The 19,155-nt window shown below is 43.5% G+C and overlaps 1 protein-coding gene across 3 annotated transcripts in view; it reads left to right on the top strand.

Annotated features, from left to right (window-relative positions):
- LOC119964616 (inaD-like protein) overlaps positions 1-19,155 on the top strand; it is a 391,845-nt gene that overhangs the window by 241,325 nt on the left and 131,365 nt on the right. For all 3 annotated transcript variants that reach the window (XM_038794319.1, XM_038794317.1, XM_038794318.1), the window contains 2 exons: positions 5,339-5,535; positions 15,800-15,891. In XM_038794319.1, the coding sequence (XP_038650247.1) occupies positions 5,339-5,535; positions 15,800-15,891 (289 nt within the window). The remainder of the gene's footprint in view (positions 1-5,338; positions 5,536-15,799; positions 15,892-19,155) is intronic.

Below are 19,155 nucleotides of genomic sequence, written 5' to 3'. Positions count from 1 at the left end.
TGTTGCTCCGACCTGTGAAACCACTCGAAAGCCCATCTACACGATTCCCTTATCATCCATATGTCTATCCAATGACCATTTGAATGCCCTTAGTGTTGGCAAGTCCACTACTGTTGCAGGCAGGGCATTCCACGCCCTTACTACTCTCTGAGTAAAGAACCTACCTCTGACATCTATCCTATATCTATCTCCTTTCAATTTAAAGCTATGTCCCCTCGTGCTAGACATCACCATCCGAGGAAAAAGGCTCTCACTGTCCACCCTATCTAATCCTCTGATCATCTTGTATGCCTTAATTAAATCACCTCTTAACCTTCTTCTCTCTAACAAAACAGCCTCAACTCCCTCAGCCTTCCCTCATAAGATCTTCCCTCCATACCAGGCAACATTCTGGTAAATCTCCTCTTTCCAATGCTTCCACATCCTTCCTATAATGCGGCGACCAGAATTGCACGCAATACTCCAAATGCGGCCGCACCAGAGTTTTGTACAGCTGCAACATGACCTCATGGCTCCGAAACTCAATCCCTCTACCAATAAAAGCTAACACACCGTACTCCTTCTTAACAACCCTCTCAACCTGGGTGGCAACTTTCAGGTATCTATGTACATGGACACCGAGACCTCTCTGCTCATCCACACTACCAAGAATCTTCCCATTAGCCCAGTATTCTGTCTTCCTGTTGCTCCTTCCAAAATGAATCACCTCACACTTTTCTGCATTAAACTCCAGTTGCCACCTCTCAGCCCAGCTCTGCAGTGTATCTATGTCCCTCTGTAACTTGTAACATTCTTCCGCGCTGTCCACAACTCCACCGACTTTTGTCATCTGCAAATTTACACATCCATCCTTCTACGCCCTCCTCCAGGTCATTTATAAAAATGACAAACAGCAGTGGCCCCAAAACAGATCCTTGTGGTACGCCACTAGTAACTGGACTCCAGACTGAACATTTCCCATCAACCACCACCCTTTGTCTGCTTCCAGCTAGCCAGTTTCTGATCCAAATTGCTAAATCACCCTGAATCCCATGCCTCCGTATTTTCTGCAATAGCCTACCGTGGGGAACCTTATCAAACGCTTTACTGAAATCCATAAACACCACATCAACTGCTTTACCCTCATCCACCTGTTTGGTCACCTTCTCAAAGAACTCTATGGTTTGTGAGGCACGACCTACCCTCCACAAAACCGTGTTGACTATCTCTAATCAAATTATTCCTTTCTAGATGATTATACATCCTATCTCTTATAAACCTTTCCAAGACTTTGCCCACAACAGAAGTAAGGCTCACTGGTCTATAGTTACCGGGGTTGTCTTTATTCCCCTTCTCGAACAAGGGGACAACATTTGCTATCCTCCAGTCTTCTGGCACTATTTCTGTAGACAAAGATGACTTAAAGATCAAAGCCAAAGGCTCAGCAATCTCCTCCCTAGCTTCCCAGAGAATCCTAGGATAAATCCCATCTGGCCCAGGGGACTTAACTATTTTCAGTCTTTCCAGAATTGCTAACTCCTCCTCCTTATGAACCTCAAGCCCTTCTAGTCTAGTAGCCTGTATCTCAGTATTCTCCTCGACAACATTATCTTTTTCCTGTGTGAATACTGATGAAAAATACTCATTTAGCACCTCTCCTATCTCTTCGGACTCCATGCACAACTTCCCACTACAGTCCTTGACTGGCCCTACTCTTACCCTAGTCATTCTTTTATTCCTGACATATCTATAGAAAGTTTTTGGGTTATCCTTGATCCTACCTGCCAAAGACTTCTCATGTCCCCTCCTGGCTCTTCTTAGCTCTCTCTTTAAAGCCTTCCTAGCTAACTTGTAACTCTCGACCGCCCTAACTGAGCCTTCACGTCTCATCTTTACATAAGCCTCCTTCTTCCTATTGACAAGTGTTTCAACTACTTTAGTAAACCACGGTTCCCTCGCTCGACCACTTCCTCCCTGTCTGACAGGTACATACATATCAAAGACACGCAGTAGCTGTTCCTTGAACAAGCTCCACATTTCCATTGTGTCCATGCCCTGAAGTGTTCCTCCCCATCCGATGCATCCTAAGTCTTGCCTCATCACATCATAATTGCCTTTCCCTCAGATATAACACTTGCCCTGCGGTATATACCTATCCCTTTCCATCACTAAAGTAAACGTAATCGAATTGTGATCACTATCACCAAAGTGCTCACCTACCTCCACATCTAACACCTGTCCTGGTTCATCACCCAGTACCAAATCCAATATTGCCTCGCCTCTCGTTGGCCTATCTACATACTGTGTCAGGAAACTCTCCTGCACACATTGGACAAAAACGGACCCATCTAAAATATTCGAACTATAACTTTTCCAGTCAATATTTGGAAAGTTAAAGTCCCCCATAACAACTACCCTCTTACTTTCGCTCCTATCCAGAATCATCTTTGCAATCCTTTCCTCCACATCTCTGGAACGTTTCAGAGGCCTATAGAAAATCCCAAACAGGGTGACCTCTCCTTTCCTGTTTCTAACCTCAGCCCATACTACCTCAGTAGACGAGTCCTCATCAAACGGCCTTTCTGCCACCGTAATACTGTCCTTGACTAACAATGCCACCCCACCCCCTCTTTTGCCACCTTCCCTGAGCTTACTGAAATATCTAAACCCGGGCACTTGCAGCAACCATTCCTGTCCCTGCTCTATCCATGTCTCCGAAATGGCCACAACATCGAAGTCCCAGGTACAAACCCATGCCGCAAGTTCACCCACCTTATTCCGGATGCTCCTGGCATTGAAGTAGACACACTTTAAACCACCTTCCTGCCTGCCGGTACACTCCTGCCAACTTTGAAACCTTACTCATGACCTCACTACTCTCAACCTCCTGTATACTGGAGCTACAATTCAGGTTCCCAATCCCGTGCTGAACTAGTTTAAACCCTCGCGAAGAGCATTAGCAAATTTCCCCCCCCCCCCAGGATATTGCCTCTGGTCCAGGTGTATAGTGTAAGTGCAGGTGTCCTGGTCCATAGTGCCGTAAGAACTATGTCTTTCATGGACACATTACATTATGTATACATCCATTGCATCAGTTGGCTTTTCACCGACTACAAAGTGCATAATTTTACATTTCCCCACCACCATGTTTCCGGGACAGAGGATGGAAATGTCAAATTCTTTGGATGGCCATCCTGCCTGCCCCAATCTCTCAGCAGTTTTACAGTGGGATGGAAGAGGCCTAGGTCAGTCAGTCAGCCTGCCTGTCCTCCCCCAATTGAGGCCTTAAGTGGCATATTAGTGACCACTTAAGGGTCGTCTATCACACAGTATTGATTTTCTGGCTGTTAGGAGGGGTTCAGGAGCAGGGAGGAAGACAGGAAAGAGATGCTGCTCTGGCCTTTGGCGAGAAGGGGCAGTGCCTCCATCAACAGCCTCCTTTCAATTGTGCCGTGCCCCCTGTTCCCAGCAAGGTCTGCCCATCCAAGTGCTCCTTTGGATCGCAGCCGGCATCTCAACCAACACCCCCACCCACCCCTCTGCCCGCCCCTTTGGCCTCACATCCCTTCTCCACCCTGAGATGTCCCTACATATGCATAGTACTAGACTCCCAGGACTTAAACTCTGGGGTTTGTTTGTCGACCCATTACTGATCATTGCAGTTTCTGGTGCTGCTGGGATGAGAGAGCTACCAGCCAATCAGATTGGTGGTACTTCCCGAGTGAGAGGCAGAACTCCCATCTCCAGACAGTAGCGCTTGTTGATGCATTACATGGCTGTGATTATCAACTGTGGTACAGCTAGTAGGATACTTGCCTCTGTTAGAAGATTAGGAGTAAAAGTTACAATTAGGACCAGAGAACAAAAACCACAACTGACATTCCAATGCAGTACTACATAGTTAAAGGTAGCATCTTTTGGATGATGCTCATGGAATAAAAGGGGCAGTCGAAAAATGGAAATTAAATTGTCTGAGTAACAGGAAACAGAAGCAGTGCTAATAGATGATTTTCCAGATGGAAGAACACTAATGGTGGAGTTCTCCAGGTGTCAATATTGGGACTGCTGCTCTTTTTATTATTGACCTGGACCTTGGTCTGTCCATATCAAAGTTGGAGAATGAAACAAAAGAATCATGGTTAATTGTGAGGAGGATATAGTCTTGAACTTCAAAAGGACATGATAGGTTGGTAGAATGGGCAAACAAGCTGCAGATGAAATTCAAGGCAGTGAAGTGTTAAGTAATTTGTTTTGTTAGGAAGGACACAGAGTGACGATCTAAAATGAAAGGTACAATTCTCGAGGGGTTTCAGGAGCTGAGGGACCTGACTATAAATGTGCATAACTCATTGAAGATGGCAGAACTGTTAATAAAGCACATGACAGCATATGCTGTGTTAATGGGCCACAGAATATTTGTAAATAACACTAGTTTCGCCTCAAATGGAGTATGGCATCATATTCTTGGCACCAAGCTTTGGGAAGGATGTGAAGGCATTGGAGAGAATGGTTCCAGGGAAAAGACTGGAAAAGTTGGAACTACTTCCCTTGGCGAGAAGGTTGAGAGGAGATTTGATAGAAGTATTCAAAACTATGAGGGTGTTCGAGACAGAATAGATAAGGAAAATATGTTCCCATTGGTGGAAGGATTAAGAACAAGAGGGCATAGATTTAAGCGAAGTTGCAAAAGAAGCAATGAGGAAAAAGGTTTTCGTGTAGTGAGTGGTTGGGATCTGCCGGAGAGTCGATGGAGGTAGGGTTAATTGAGGCTTGTGGAAAGGAATTAGAAAATTCTGAACTGGAAGAATGAAAATGAAATGAACTGAAAATCGCTTATTGTCACAAGTAGGCTTCAATTAAGTTACTGTGAAAAGCCCCTAGTCGCCACATTCCGGCGCCTGTCCGGGGAGGCTGGTATGGGAATCGAACCGTGCTGCTGGACTGCTTGGTCTGCTTTAAAAGCCAGGGATTTAGCCCAGTGAGCTAAACCAGCCCCTATGTGGAGAATGTGCAGACTACAGGGAGAAGGCAGGGGAGCGGCTTCCAAATTGCTTCTAAAGAGAGTCGGCACAGGCACGACTGGCCGAACAACGTCCTGTGTTGTAATGATTCTATGAAAACAGGTTATCTAGTCAATATCACAGTACTGTTTGTGGGATCTTGCTGTGCATAAATTTGGCTGTGTCATTTCCTGATTAGAACAGTGACCACACTTCGAAAGCATTTCATTAGCTGCAAAGCACTTTGGGGCATCCTGTGATCATGAAATGTGCCATAAAATGTTTTGAGAAATCAAATATTTTTATGTTCTTGCTCCAACTGAATATTGTCTGCATCTTGTACGTTTTTTTTGTTACAGAAAAGATCAGACTGAAATATGGTGACCTGCCAGGAGATCTACACATTATTGAGCTTGAAAAGGATAAGAATGGTTTGGGTCTCAGTCTGGCTGGCAACAAGGACAGGTCACGGATGAGCATCTTTGTTGTTGGCATCAATCCTGATGGTTCTGCAGGAAAAGATGGGAGAATAAAGATTGGTGATGAACTTTTGGAAGTAAGTATTAGTAATGTGGAATATATATATATTTAAATATATGTACAACATGGTGAAAGATTTTTTACTTTATTTGGGTCAGTCATATAGCGAGAAGCACAGAATAACAAAGGATTGTTGCTCTTGTTCTTGGCCTTACTGACATAGGGGGGCGGGGGCAGAAAGCATAATAAAGGCATGTTTTATTTTGCTGAATAAAGCCTGATTTTCCCTCAAAAGAATACTTATTCATTTTCAAAACTTTGTTCAGCTGAGCAATAGAAGAAATCAGATGAAAAGTAATTCATAGAAACACAATAGCATCTTACTTGAGAACCTGTTTGAGTCAAATTATTTTGATGAAATTTGTGTTTTTTTTTTAGTTTGCAATGAATTTACTTAATGTTTGATCCTGACTAAAATTCATTGGAACTAAATGGGAAGATGATGAGTTAAGGATTTATTCAAGCCAAGGCTGTTTCTGAAATCACCTCTTCATTCAGGTCAATGCCTACAGGAGAAAATGGAAATGGATGCCTTTATAAATTGATCAGACAGGAGAAGGAAAATGACTGCAATCCCTCTACAGGCCCAAATCCTTATGTGCTCCTTACATATTTTTGCTGATAGCTCGCCATAAAAGCAGAAAATATCCACTGCACCAGTTTGGGTGTGTTCGTCTTGGAAATCTCTCGTTTTTGGGTGCTTACTGAATACAAAATCAGATTGCTTGACAGTGACATTCACTGGGGTCTGGTCTGAATAATCTAGTTTTTTGTGTGCTCCACAAATAATTACAGTTATCTATGTTTTTGTAATTAAGATCATGATTCAGTGCACTATACTCCGTCCACCTATTTAAATGTGTTTATTATTTTCTAGACTCATCTAATATTCAGATTTAAATTTAAAAACAAATTTTAAATTTAATATGATCAGAAAGATTGGCAACTTCGGCACTTCAGGTATATGCAGAATCTTTGCCTCATGAGACAAAAGCAAGTCTTTAATGTTCAGCAAGATTTATGATTTACTAAGCTGTTTTTATTACAATGAAGTATGTACCCTGGTGTTACTGTTTTCATATAATGGTGGTGCTGTAATTAGATATGGATTTTTTCTGACCCTGACCACCTCTGTTTGGCTCTCATGAGGTTTTACATCTGAGAGTTGTCAAATTGTTGGCTAACATTTGGTCATCAATTAGAATTGATGGATCTATTTGAATTATTTTTTTTAAAAAAGAAGACATAAGTAGGTTGAAAATCATTACAGACTGCAATGGCATGTCTTAGTTACATCATTTTTGGTCTATTTTATATTCCACTGTAGCAGTGGAAACACTATGAAGCGTGTTGTCTAAAGAATCTAGAAGTCTTGCAGATTAGCAAAGTGACAAATATGTGAAAAGAGGAAATTGCTTTTTAAACTTGTTTTGCTATGTTCAATAACAAGATAAAATAGCATCACTTAGTACAACTTAGGTATATAGAGTTTCAGTCACAAAATATACAAGTGCAGCAACAAATATCAAAAATTAAGAAAATCCTGTAGCCACTAATTGTCAAAGGAACATTCTCTTGGTAAATATTAGAAAAGTAAAGATGATTCTCATCAGCCCTGATGCTAGTACTTCTCACCGTTACCTCATGTTACTCTGCTCTCAGTGGACTCCTGACCTATTGACTTGGGCCCCATGACACAATTTAACCCCCCACTTCCCCACCCCACCCGCCATGATCAGCTGGTGAGAGTCCAGGTTCGGAATCTTCCTTGTAACCTCTTTACAAAAACAACATCATCCCAATTGGGAGCATATCCATTTACCCAGTTGATGGAGAAGTCGCGAATGGTGAGAGAGGGTTCATGGAAAGGATGAGGATGGTGGCTCCGTGGAAGTTAGGGAACCCGGGAGAGAGAGTATTCCTTTTTCTCGTATGTGTCTCGGGTCTATTCCAGGATTGATTTTTTTTTTTACAGTGAGCCGGGCAGTGCTGATGTGGATGGTCAGGGCGAAATATGCAACAATTGGAACATCAGACCATGCGCCACACTGGTTAGATGTGAGGTTTTGTTTGGGACAGGTGCGGAGGCTAGGGTGGAGGTTACATTTGGGGCTTTTGGCTGATAGAGAGTTCAATGGGAAGGTAAGAGTGACGGTTAAGAACTATGTTGAGCTCAACCAGAATGGGAAAGTGTCAGCAGCCACGTTGTAGGATGTCCTGAAAGCGGTGGTTCAGGGAGAAATTATTTCTGCATTCCCTCTAACACCCCCACTCACTATCACCAAGCCCCCCCCCCCCCCCCCCCCCCCCCCCCCCCGCCCATCCAGGTCCCCCACCACCCTGGCCCCCACAAACCCCATTTTCTTGCTCATCAAAATGGCCACCCCCTTGACATCGAATCAAAGCCTGAGTGAAACATTCTCCCCACCTATCCCTTATCCCTTTGTTGCTCGTTTTGCTAAGTGTGCTTTACACTTAATTGCTCTGTTTTATAACCTTGCTCTAGAGTCGCCAGGTATCTTTATGATACCACCACGAGGTTCAAGTTCAAGTGCTGATCAATAACTCAATACACCAGTTAGTAAGGTTCAAATCAAAACACATTTATTACATACACCGTCAATCGCTACTCATGCATAAAATACTATAGAACTAGACTATTTCTACCACTAAAGGCCAATACTTAGCTTTGGAAAAGGAACCCACTGGGTCAGGGAACAATGGCTTCTTGTTCAATCCTGAGACTGCAGGCTTCCAGCTGGTATGGACTAAGGGTTAGGAGCGCCTATCTCGTAGCGTGCGTTGACTGGACACTTACTTGTTGGTGCAGCTGCTAGGCAGGTCTCTGTCAAGGGTTGTTTCGAGCTGCTGAGAGACCCTGCCAAGAAGACCGAATTGAACTTGAGGACTCTACTTTATAGTCCCCAGGGGCTTCGCGCCCTTTTGGGCAGACCCCGTACCTGGTTCCAATTGATTGGATCATGTTCCAATCGATTGGTTTGATTTCCCCAATACTGGGGCTGTTCCCTGATCGCTGGGCGGTTCCTAAGTGTGTCCGTTGGCTTCTTTTGTGTTGGCTCCTGCTGGCGCCGAGGAGTCTGGCTTTGCCTCGATTATCTCAACTGTTGCTATTGTTCCCTGGGATCGCTCATAAATATGCAGATGGTCGTCAGTTTCAGTGCTGTCTGCTTTTCTGCGAGTCTAATATACAGGAAGCTTGGAATTCTGCTTGCTTTTCCCTGTACCTGTCCATTTTTCCCTGCGTTCTTAGCGAATCTCCATTTTAAAGTCGGGAAGTGGCCAACCCAGGTGGCTACACCTTCCTTAGCTTCATCCGATCTTTCACACGGGGATGCATCTCCTGCAAGAAAATCACTTCCAATCTCAAACTCTTCAGGTGTGCAACACCCGGGACCTCTTGACCGGCCCAGTTAGTCCACGGACATTCCATGTCACGATTCTCACCAGAGGCTTACTCCTCCATCCTCCTCTAGTGTCCACCATCATCACTCTTGGGCTCCGCACTGAACCGGGCCCAGCCAAGGTGGCCCCCCATCCCGTCCATGACCAACCTTGTCCTCCATACCTGCCATGTCGCCTTCCCTCTATCCCCTCCCCCACACTGGCTAACCATCGCAGCCTTCCCTCGCCCCCCCCCCCCACTAGTCTTGCTAGCATGACAATTCCACTTGAAGACCCCCTCTAACCCCCCCCCCCCACACACAGACACACACACACACAAACAAACAACCTGCATTCACGTTTTGTACAAACATGTCCAGAAAATATCCCCCCAAATTACAAAAAACACAAAAAGAAACCCCCAAAAAGTGGGATATGGGGGGGAAAGCATTCGCCCCCCTCCCCAAACAACTTTTTAATATTTTCCCCTAATCGGCTAACAATAATAAAACCCAACTGTCACAGACATACCTCCTCCACCAAGAAGCACCTTTCAGCTTTCCCCCATCTTATGTTCTTTGATAAAGTCATTCGCCTCCCCATACTGTTCTATGAATACGAAAGAGAGAGGAAAAAGAAAGAGAAAGAGAGATAGAGGAAAAAGAGAGAGAAGAAAGAATAGCCCTAGCAGAACAAAAAAAAAGAAAGAAAGGGAGATACATATAAAAAAGGGGCAGCACGGTAGCATGGTGGTTAGCATAAATGCTTCACAGCTCCAGGGTCCCAGGTTTGGTTCCCGGCTGGGTCACTGTCTGTGCGGAGTCTGTACGTCCTCCCCATGTGTGCGTGGGTTTCCTCCGGGTGCTCCGGTTTCCTCCCACAGTCCAAAGATGTGCGGGTTAGGTGGATTGGCCATGCTAAATTGCCCGTAGTGTCCTAAAAAGTAAGGTTAAGGGGCGGGGGGGGGGTTGTTGGGTTACGGGTATAGGGTGGATACGTGGGTTTGAGTAGGGTGATCATTGCTCGGCACAACATCGAGGGCCGAAGGGCCTGTTCTGTGCTATACTGTTCTATGAATACGCCCGAAAATAATTTTCTTGGTCCTCATAAAGTTTGGCCAGTCCAGCACTGCCTTGGTTTTGTTGAACCCCACCCACCTCCTGGCCAGCTCTGCTCCAATGTCTTGATATATCCTGATTCGGTTTCCCTCCCATTCACAGATCCTCGGTGCCCTGGCTCACCTCAGGATCTTTTCTTTATCCTGGAACTTGTGCATCCGCTGGATTACTGCGGCTCCATCGCTCTTGATATCGGCCTCAGGGACTTATGGGCCTGGTCCACTTCTGGGCCTTGTCCAGCACCTTCTCATCCACCAACCTGGCCAACATCCTCGTTCCCTCCACTCCATCTGGCAGACCCACAATCTGCAAACTTTGCCTCCTGGTCCACCATCTTTGACTGCAGGGACTTGCACAAATCCTGCATGATTGCCATCTCCTCCTCCAGCAACACAATACGATCACTCTGGTCGGACATCACCTTCTCCACCTCCTGGATCGTCGCACCCTGCATAGAGGTACTTTTCCACCCATTCCTGGGAACCTCAAAGAGGTGACACTGCCCTCTCACTTGCCTTTAAACAGTCACTCTGCGTTTCCTTACTTTGCTGCCAAAACTCCTCTTTAATGAAGTTCATCAATTGCTCCACCTTCAGCTTTCCCGTTTACAATGAGCTTTCCCCTCTGCCATTTTCTGAGCCACCAACTCTTTCGCCAGGTCTTTCACTGTCTTCAGCTGGATCTGATAGCCCGTAAACATGCCCATCCAGGGGAGAACGTCTTCCCTTATACTCTCCGCTCCACTTTTCCACCGATTCTACCGAGAACGTGGGTAAAAACAGCCAAAACCAACACCTTCAAGCAGAAGTCACCCTGTATGCTACCACTCACCCCATGGCTGCCAGTGGAAGTCCAACAATCTCTGATTGTTATAACAACTCTGCTTGTTTGGAAACTTGCTGTGTGTAAATTGGCTGCTATGTTTCCTACATTACCACAGTGACTGTCCTTCAAAAGTAACCCGTTAGCTATAAGGCACTTTGGGACACCCTGTGATCATGAGAGTTGTTATTTAAATGCATGTCTTTTTTCTGGAGAAATACCCTAAAAAGACAATGGGGTCTCACAATCATGAATACGTTTTTTAAAAACTTATAAAAAAAGGTACCCTGGCTCGCTAATTGACCAGGCTTACTATTCTTTGCATCCCCGAGACTGTTGTTAAAAGTAATAAGACCCATCTTTCTATCAAAGAACAAAAATCTTTAATAAAGTCACTTAACCAAAGCAATTAATGAATACACGTAATCATTAGCTTAACTGAGCACTTAGAAGAGCAGCATGGGGGCGCAGTAGTTAGCACTGCAGCCTCACAGCACTGAGGACTCCGGTTCTATCCCGGCCCCGGGTCACTGTCCATGTGGAGATTGCACATTAATAATAGTCGCTTATTGTCACAAGTAGGCTTCAATGAAGTTACTGTGAAAAGCCCCTGGTTGCCATATTCCGGTGCCTATTCGAGGAGGCCGGTACGGGAATTGAACCCGCTCTGCTGGTCTTGTTCTGCATTACAAGTCAGCTGTTTAGCCCACTGTGCTAAACCAGCACTCCCAGTCACTGCGTGGGTCTCACCCCTATAATCCAAAATGTGCAGGGTAAGTGGATTGGCCATGCTAACTTGCCCCTTAATTGGGGAAAAAAAAGAATTGGGCACTCTAAATTTACAAAATCAAACTGGACACTTAGAAAGCACCAGTTGATAAAGTTTGGCAGTATTCAGTATTCCTCTTCAACTAATGATTATTTGCCACAAGAAGCTACAAACCACTGCCAAAATTGACCATTGTTAATTTATCACAAATTTCAGAACCATCAGAAATTCATCTGGGTACTAATAAATTACAATGTTAGATTAGGTGATTTCCTTAAATGTCAATATATCTTACCAGTTTTCAAAGTAGACATGTTTTGTCTGTGACACTTCCTTTCTGCTTTCTGTATGCCAACCCCGTCAACCAGACTGGCAATCTGTTTCTGTGATTGCAAGAAGTGTTGTGCGGTGATATAGATATGAGTATTTCCTGATTTGTTGTCTCCCTCACTGTGGGGGTTATGTGTATTGTTTTTCCATTGCTTCATCACAGTTGAGATCAGTAACTCCTCCAGGCCCTCCAAAGGAAGTCTGACCCTCTGCTGTCCTGTGTTCTCCCCCTAGTCACAAGAAAGACCCTTGCAACATTTGTGCTCCTGGCCTTGGCATCTGCTGTTGCTGGCCAGCTGCCACTTTCTGCTGGAAATGCCTGAGCACCTGACAGGCGCATTCAAATGAGGCATGTCAGCTAAAATCTTCTGACTCTCACTCCCACTCGAATTGCCAACTGCTTCCACTGGCTTCCAGCCAGGAGTTAAAATCAGCTTTCCACTTTCAGAGAGGTTAAAAAAAACAATCAACACTGAAATTGCAGTCACCATCTCTGTTTGCTAAATAGCCAGCAACTAGCTAGAACCAGAAATCCTGAAGAATCAAAGAGTTTTAACTAGTTGCAATCACTCTTGGTTTTGAGCCAGCCCAATTTATGTCCATATAAAAAGCATTCATAACAACATAGCCACAGAAAACATCTCCGGCTTCTTAGGCACAGAAAACCTCCCCTTCTCCTCACCCTATACCTATTACAGCACTGCTGTCATTAATGGTTTGCTCAACAAATTCTGTAAATGATTCAACTTATCGAGAGAAACATTTCTGTGCTATTGTGGAGATGAAATCTTTTGTCAACCAATTTAACAGGGTAGAGGGTTTATGGTTCAATTCTTAATGTGGTCTTAATGTAGACATGGGCAGCACGGTAGCATGGTGGTTAGCATAAATGCTTCACAGCTCCAGGGTCCCAGGCTCAGTTCCCGGCTGGGTCACTGTCTGTGCGGAGTCTGCACGTCCTCCCCGTGTGTGCGTGGGTTTTCTCCGGGTGCTCCGGTTTCCTCCCACAGTCCGAAGATGTGCGGGTTAGGTGGATTGGCCATGCTAAATTGCCCGTAGTGTCCTAAAAAGTAAGGTTAAGGGGGAGGGGGTTGTTGGGTTACGGGTATAGGGTGGATACATGGGTTTGAGTAGGGTGATCATCGCTCGGCACAACATCGAGGGCCGAAGGGCCTGTTCTGTGCTGTACTGTTCTATGTTCTAAACATGCTAGGTTCAGTAAGGCCAGCCATATGGTTCACTTATTCTTCTGATATATTTTCCTCATTGAAGCAATTTACTATCTTCCACACCACAAATTCTCTTTTAGAATGCCCATCTTCTATTAGTCTCCAAAAACTCCGTTCTTAGAAATTATAATTATGTGCTCCTGTCTTCAATTAACCTTTCATCACATAAACTTCCAAATAGTGACCCTTCAGTCTCACCATTTCATGAGGTTGTGCCAACTCTGAGGTTTAACTCATAAATAAAAGGTATCTCTTTATATTTTTAACCAACACCATCGTACTCCATTTAACTGCTGTACATTCACTTTTTGTTCCAGGAAAATAACTTGCCCTGTTTCCTCAGCAGCATGCTCTTGAATTTCCAACTCCCTTTCTCACTCTATACCAATTCCTATCATGAGTGGCCTGCTTCACCATTCCTTCATCTCTGTTTCTGATGTCCTCATCCCCATTACAGTGGTTAGCACTGCTGTCTCACAGCGCCAGGGACCCAGGTTCGATTCGACCTCGGGCAAATGTCTGTGTGGAGTTTTCACATTCTCCCTGTGTCTGTGTGGGTTTCCTCCGGATGCTCCGGTTTCCTCCCACAGTACAAAGATGTACAGGTTAGGTGGATTGGCCAAGATAAGTTGCCGCTTAGTGTCTAAAGATTATGCGGGGTTACGGAGAGTGGGAGGGTGATTGGGCCTAAGTGGAGTGCTCTTTCGGAGAGTCAGTGCAGACTTGGTGGGCTGAATGGCCCCCTTCTGCACTGTAGGGATTCTATGATTCTATGAATGGCTTTACTTATTCCTTTCCCAATGTTTCCGGAGTACAGTTCTTGAGTTTACCAGATGCATAACTGTTTTTTTAACAACCATCACATTTGCTTTAACCATATGGAGTATACCATGCCTTTCCCTCCTTGGTCAAGTCATCATCCTCCTACCCTCAGAGCATGCTACAGGTTGAGAACATCCTCAAACTACTTTTATCCACATTAACTGTCTCATCAAGTCCATTGCCTGAGTCAGAAATATGTGTTTTCGTACCCCACTCTTGAAGTTGAGTGCATTTTGATAGATGTAAAATATTCCATGGTACTTTTTAAAAGAAAGTGCTTGGTGATTTTGATGTTCTAATTGACATTTATGATTCAAGCAATCCCACCAAAAGAGATTAACTGGCCATTCATTTTGTTGCATTTTATGTGACATGCTGTGTAGCAATTGGCTGCCGGACTTTCCTACAAGTGACTATATTTCAGAAATTATTCCATTAACTATAGCATTTTTGAAGAGTCCTTGAGCCCTGTTGAACAGAAAATAGTGACGAGTCTAACCTAGATACCCATTGTTGAATCTTCTTCCATTGACTATGTGCTCAGCCAGTTATATAGTTAAGCAGATGAACTGTGCAATATATGCAAATGTGCTAATAGGATAACTTATCAGTGACATACACAAATTAAATTACCAATAGCACATTTTTCAACACCTCTTTGTGCCTGTGTATTTGTAAAAGAAAGATGCTGTCTGGCTTGCTGACAGTTGATTAATTGATGTACAATTTAAAGTGTTGAGAAAGAGATGGCCAAAAATATTAACTTTTAATGATATAATTTGGGGGCATGGTGACACAGTGGTTAGAACTGCTGTCTCACAGCATCAGAGACCCAGGTTTGATTCTGATCTCAGATAACTGTGTGCAGTTTGCACATTCCCCATGTCTGCGTGTTTTTCCTCCGGGTGCTCCGGTTTCTTCCCATAGTCCAAAGATGTGCAGGTTAAGTGAATGGCCATGATAAATTGCCCCTTAGTATCCAAAGACAAGGTGGGGTTACGGGATAAGGCAGGGAATGTGGCTTAGGTGCAGTGGTCTTCCGCTCTACTCTTCATAGAGTCGGTGCAGACGCAATGGGCCGAATGGCCTCCTTCTGCATTGAAGAGATTCCATGATGATCTATGAACTATGGGATTTTAAAAACTTAATTTACGAGATGCTGGCTAGGACAGCATTTATCATTCATCCCTAAATGCCTTTGTGGTGGTGGTGGTGAGCTGCCATCTTGAATGAACTACTGCAGTACCTGAGGTGTAGGTACACCCATAGTGCTGTTGGGGAGAGAATTCTAGGATTTTGACCCAGTGACAATGAAAGAACAATGATATATTTCCAAATCAGGATTGTGAGTGACTTGGAGGGAAACCTCCAGGTGGTGGTGCTCCCATCATGTCACCAAATTGTGTGGTTCTATTCTGCTGCTGCATAAACCTTATTGTTCCCTTGATGTCTTACTAATTGCCCTTGCATTATCCACACTGCATATATTCCCACTTGTTCACAGTTTTAAGTTGTGTATACATTCTATCCTGCACTAGTACATTATTTCTGTCCTCACTGACATTCTTTTGGTCAACTTTCCATAACTTGCATTCCAGCTCATTGTCCATTTCTTCTATTCCTTTTATCTGTATTTCCCCATCTTAGGCCTCTGGTTCTAGTAAATGATTTTCTGGAATATTGAGTAACAAAACTCTATTCAGAATTACTTTGTATCTTAATTGTTTTAGTAACTTATAGCTAGCATCTTTTGTAATTGTTATTCACTGGCTCTTTTCTATTTGTCAGATTAATAACCAAATACTTTATGGAAGAAGCCATCAAAATGCATCAGCAATTATTAAGAATGCTCCATCCAATGTCAAGATAGTTCTGATAAGGTAATTGTATTTCCTCATTAAACAGGTATTGTTTAATCTGATTAGCAATCATTTCAGAAACCAAGGAAGAGTACATTTGTTATTTCATGGAAAAATTTGCCCCACACAAATACCTGGCAATAACCATCTCCAACAAGAGAGAATCTATCTATATCCCCATGATATTCAATGGCATTACCATTGCTGAAACCCACAATAACAACATCTTGAAGGTTACCATTGACCAGAAACTGAACTGGACCAGCTATATAAATACTGTGGCTACAAGAACAGGTCAGACACTGGAAATTCTGCGGCAAGTAACTGACTCCCCAAAGCCTGTCCATCATCTAGAAGGCACAAGTCAGGAGTGTGATGGGTTATTCTTCACTTGCCTGGATGAGTGCAGCTCCAACAGCACTCAAGAAGCTCCGCACCATCCAGGACAAAGCAGCCCACTTGATTGGCACCCCATCAACCACCTTAAAGATTTGTTCCTTCTATCACTGATGCACAGTGGCAGTAGTGTCTCCGATCTGCTAGAATCCTATCTGCTTGTTTAGTTTTAGTTGCCTTTTGGATCTTGAACAGGAGTGTTACACCAGGGCCAGCAAGGAAATCTTGAACTCCACCTGCTGAATGCTTCCTTTATTAACAGGGATGCCTGCCGATTCCCATCATGGCTAGTTACCTGACTACTGTGGACCTTTATGCCACAATCCGACAGGAAGTGTCAGGTACCTGCCTGAAATTCCACGGGGTTGGGGCTGGGGCCGGAAATCGGATGTGAGGCATATTCAGGAGCCCCGAGAGTTAAATACTACAGGACATATTATGCTGAGGACTGGACAATTTCACATCGGCCTAGACCCTTGTCTGCACAACTCTCACTGGAAGTTAAAATATGGACTTTAATGTCTTTGAACCTTGCTTTAAATTCTGTATACATCTGCTTTAATAATGAAACATTGTATATGCTAATGGCATCTGTTCATCACGAGCCTGCTTTACTTAAGCACATAACTTATTGTAAATGACAGCCACTTCAGCTGCACTTACATCAGCCCGCCTACCCACAGTCAGTTTTGGCATCTTTCATTGGCAAATATTCCGTTTTTGGAAAATGGTGGCATTTGAAGGAAATGAGTAAAGATATAATAATTATCAATTGTGTAGAAAACACACTTGTTTCCAGTGGTTTATTGGGAGATGTGACAAAGTAACTACTAAATTAAATGGATAATGACATAGAATGCCGTAAATACATTTCCAGGGGCGGCACAGTGGTTAAGACAGCTGCCTCATGGCGCCGAGGTCCCAGGTCCGATCCCAGTTCTGGGGCACTGTCCGTGTGGAGTTTGCACGTTCTCCCCATGTTTGAATGGGTTTCGCCACCACAACCCAAAGATGTGCAGGGTAGGTGGATTGGCCGCGCTAAATTGCTCCTTAATTGGAAAAAATGAATTGGATACTCTAAATTAGAAAAGAAAAATACATTTTCAGGTAGTAATGTTTTAACTCCACTCTTCGTATTACCTCCTGGTTCCCACACCCCTGCCAAATTCATTTAAATCCTTAGCACGAAAATTAGTGGGTTGTGTTCAGGTCTGTACAAAGTGCGTCACTTAATGCTGTTCCCAATGTCCCAGGAATCTAAAGCTCGACCTTCTGCACCATCTTTCTAATCATGCATTCACCTACCTTATCCTCCTTTTTCTAAATCTGTTTGCACATGATACCAGGTGTTATTTGGAAATGAGTATTTTTGAAGTTCTTCTTACCAGTTTCCTTACCCAGCTCCCTAGATTCTAATGGCAGCACCACATCTCTTTGTCTGTCTATGACTTTGGGACCGATCGGGACCACACCTGCTGCTGTTCAGCCTCCCCGCTCAGAAGTCGGCCTTTCAATCATTTTAGCCTGTTCCACCATACACTTTGATCATGGGTGATCTGTGCCTCAACTCCATTTGCCCACTTGAGTTCCACATGCAATGATACCCACTCAAACAAAAACTTTACCAATTTTAAAGTTGAAACATCCAATTGACCGAGCATGCACAGTCTTTTGGTGGAATGAATTCCTAATTTCCAATAATTTTTGCAGTAAAAAACTTTGAACCATTATTATGAATTCTCTCAGGCAGAGGAAATGGTTTCTCTGTCTATCCTATGAAATGGTTTCTCTGTCTATCCTATCAAATCTCCATTGAGAAATGAATGTGGAATCTTTGGCAATCCCCGTAGGAACCAGCTTCTGGTAAGTTAATATGTTTTTAAAATGGTTTATAAAACAGCCAGGAGAGCTTGTCTGATTCCACAGCAGTCATGATTGCACCACCCACCATCCCCCCCTCTCCCAACCCCGTATCTCCAGTTCTGCTGTAGCCTGCTCAAGTTGCCTCTCCCAGGTTGTACAGAGCATGGTTGCTGGTGATGCAGGTGGTCCAGAATTGAAATCTTCATATGCTATGCTAATGTGTATTCAGGACCACGTTTCACTAAAGTTCAAGCCTCTTGATTCAGGCATGAGCTGGTATGCCAAATCTGTGTAATGACGACTACATAATGCCCATTAATCCAATATATGCTCCTAACTAATTTGTTCTATTCCTTATGCTAAAAGTATTCATGCGCAGATTTCTGATTTGGGTGACTGTCATCACCCTGTTCATATATCCTGCTGGTTTTTTTTCACACGTTGATTTAATGTGATGATTTTCTTCTTGCCGCCCATTGACTAGTTTTACAGTAATTGTTTACATCCCATAACGTCCTTGACGTACAGTAGTAATAAAAGGATATTTGATGGCCTTTATTGATAAAAAGTGATGGTATTTTGCTGGAATTAATTCTGACAATTAAATGTACACATTATGGAATCTAAAAAACAAATTATAGTGTATTGAATTTATTAAAGTATCATTTAAAATATTTACATGTATAAAGATAACTTTCTTTATGGTATGGAAACTGAGGAATATGATCTTTTGAATGATCAAACTAATAACAGTATGGGTCAAGGGTTACAGAGTTTATGTAAAAGTGGAGGTCTGAACAGATGAAGGCTAATGATATTCCACCAATAACAACAGCCAACTGGTTTCTTGTGAAGCATAAATTGAAATATCTGCTGTTCAGCAGTCTGCTGCTGTACCTTAATGCAAAATGCAGTCTTCTTTACATTCAACACTGATTGTCTTCCATAACTACATCAAAAATAGTCCATGTTCCAAATGACTTAAAAACACATTAAAGAGGACGTGTTACATATGAATCTACCTTT

This window comes from Scyliorhinus canicula, chromosome 4, assembly GCF_902713615.1.
Source record: "Scyliorhinus canicula chromosome 4, sScyCan1.1, whole genome shotgun sequence".
In the NCBI taxonomy this organism is placed as follows: Eukaryota; Metazoa; Chordata; class Chondrichthyes; order Carcharhiniformes; family Scyliorhinidae; genus Scyliorhinus; species Scyliorhinus canicula.
Note: the sequence above shows the minus strand (reverse complement) of the source record. Positions and strands in the feature narration are given on the sequence as shown.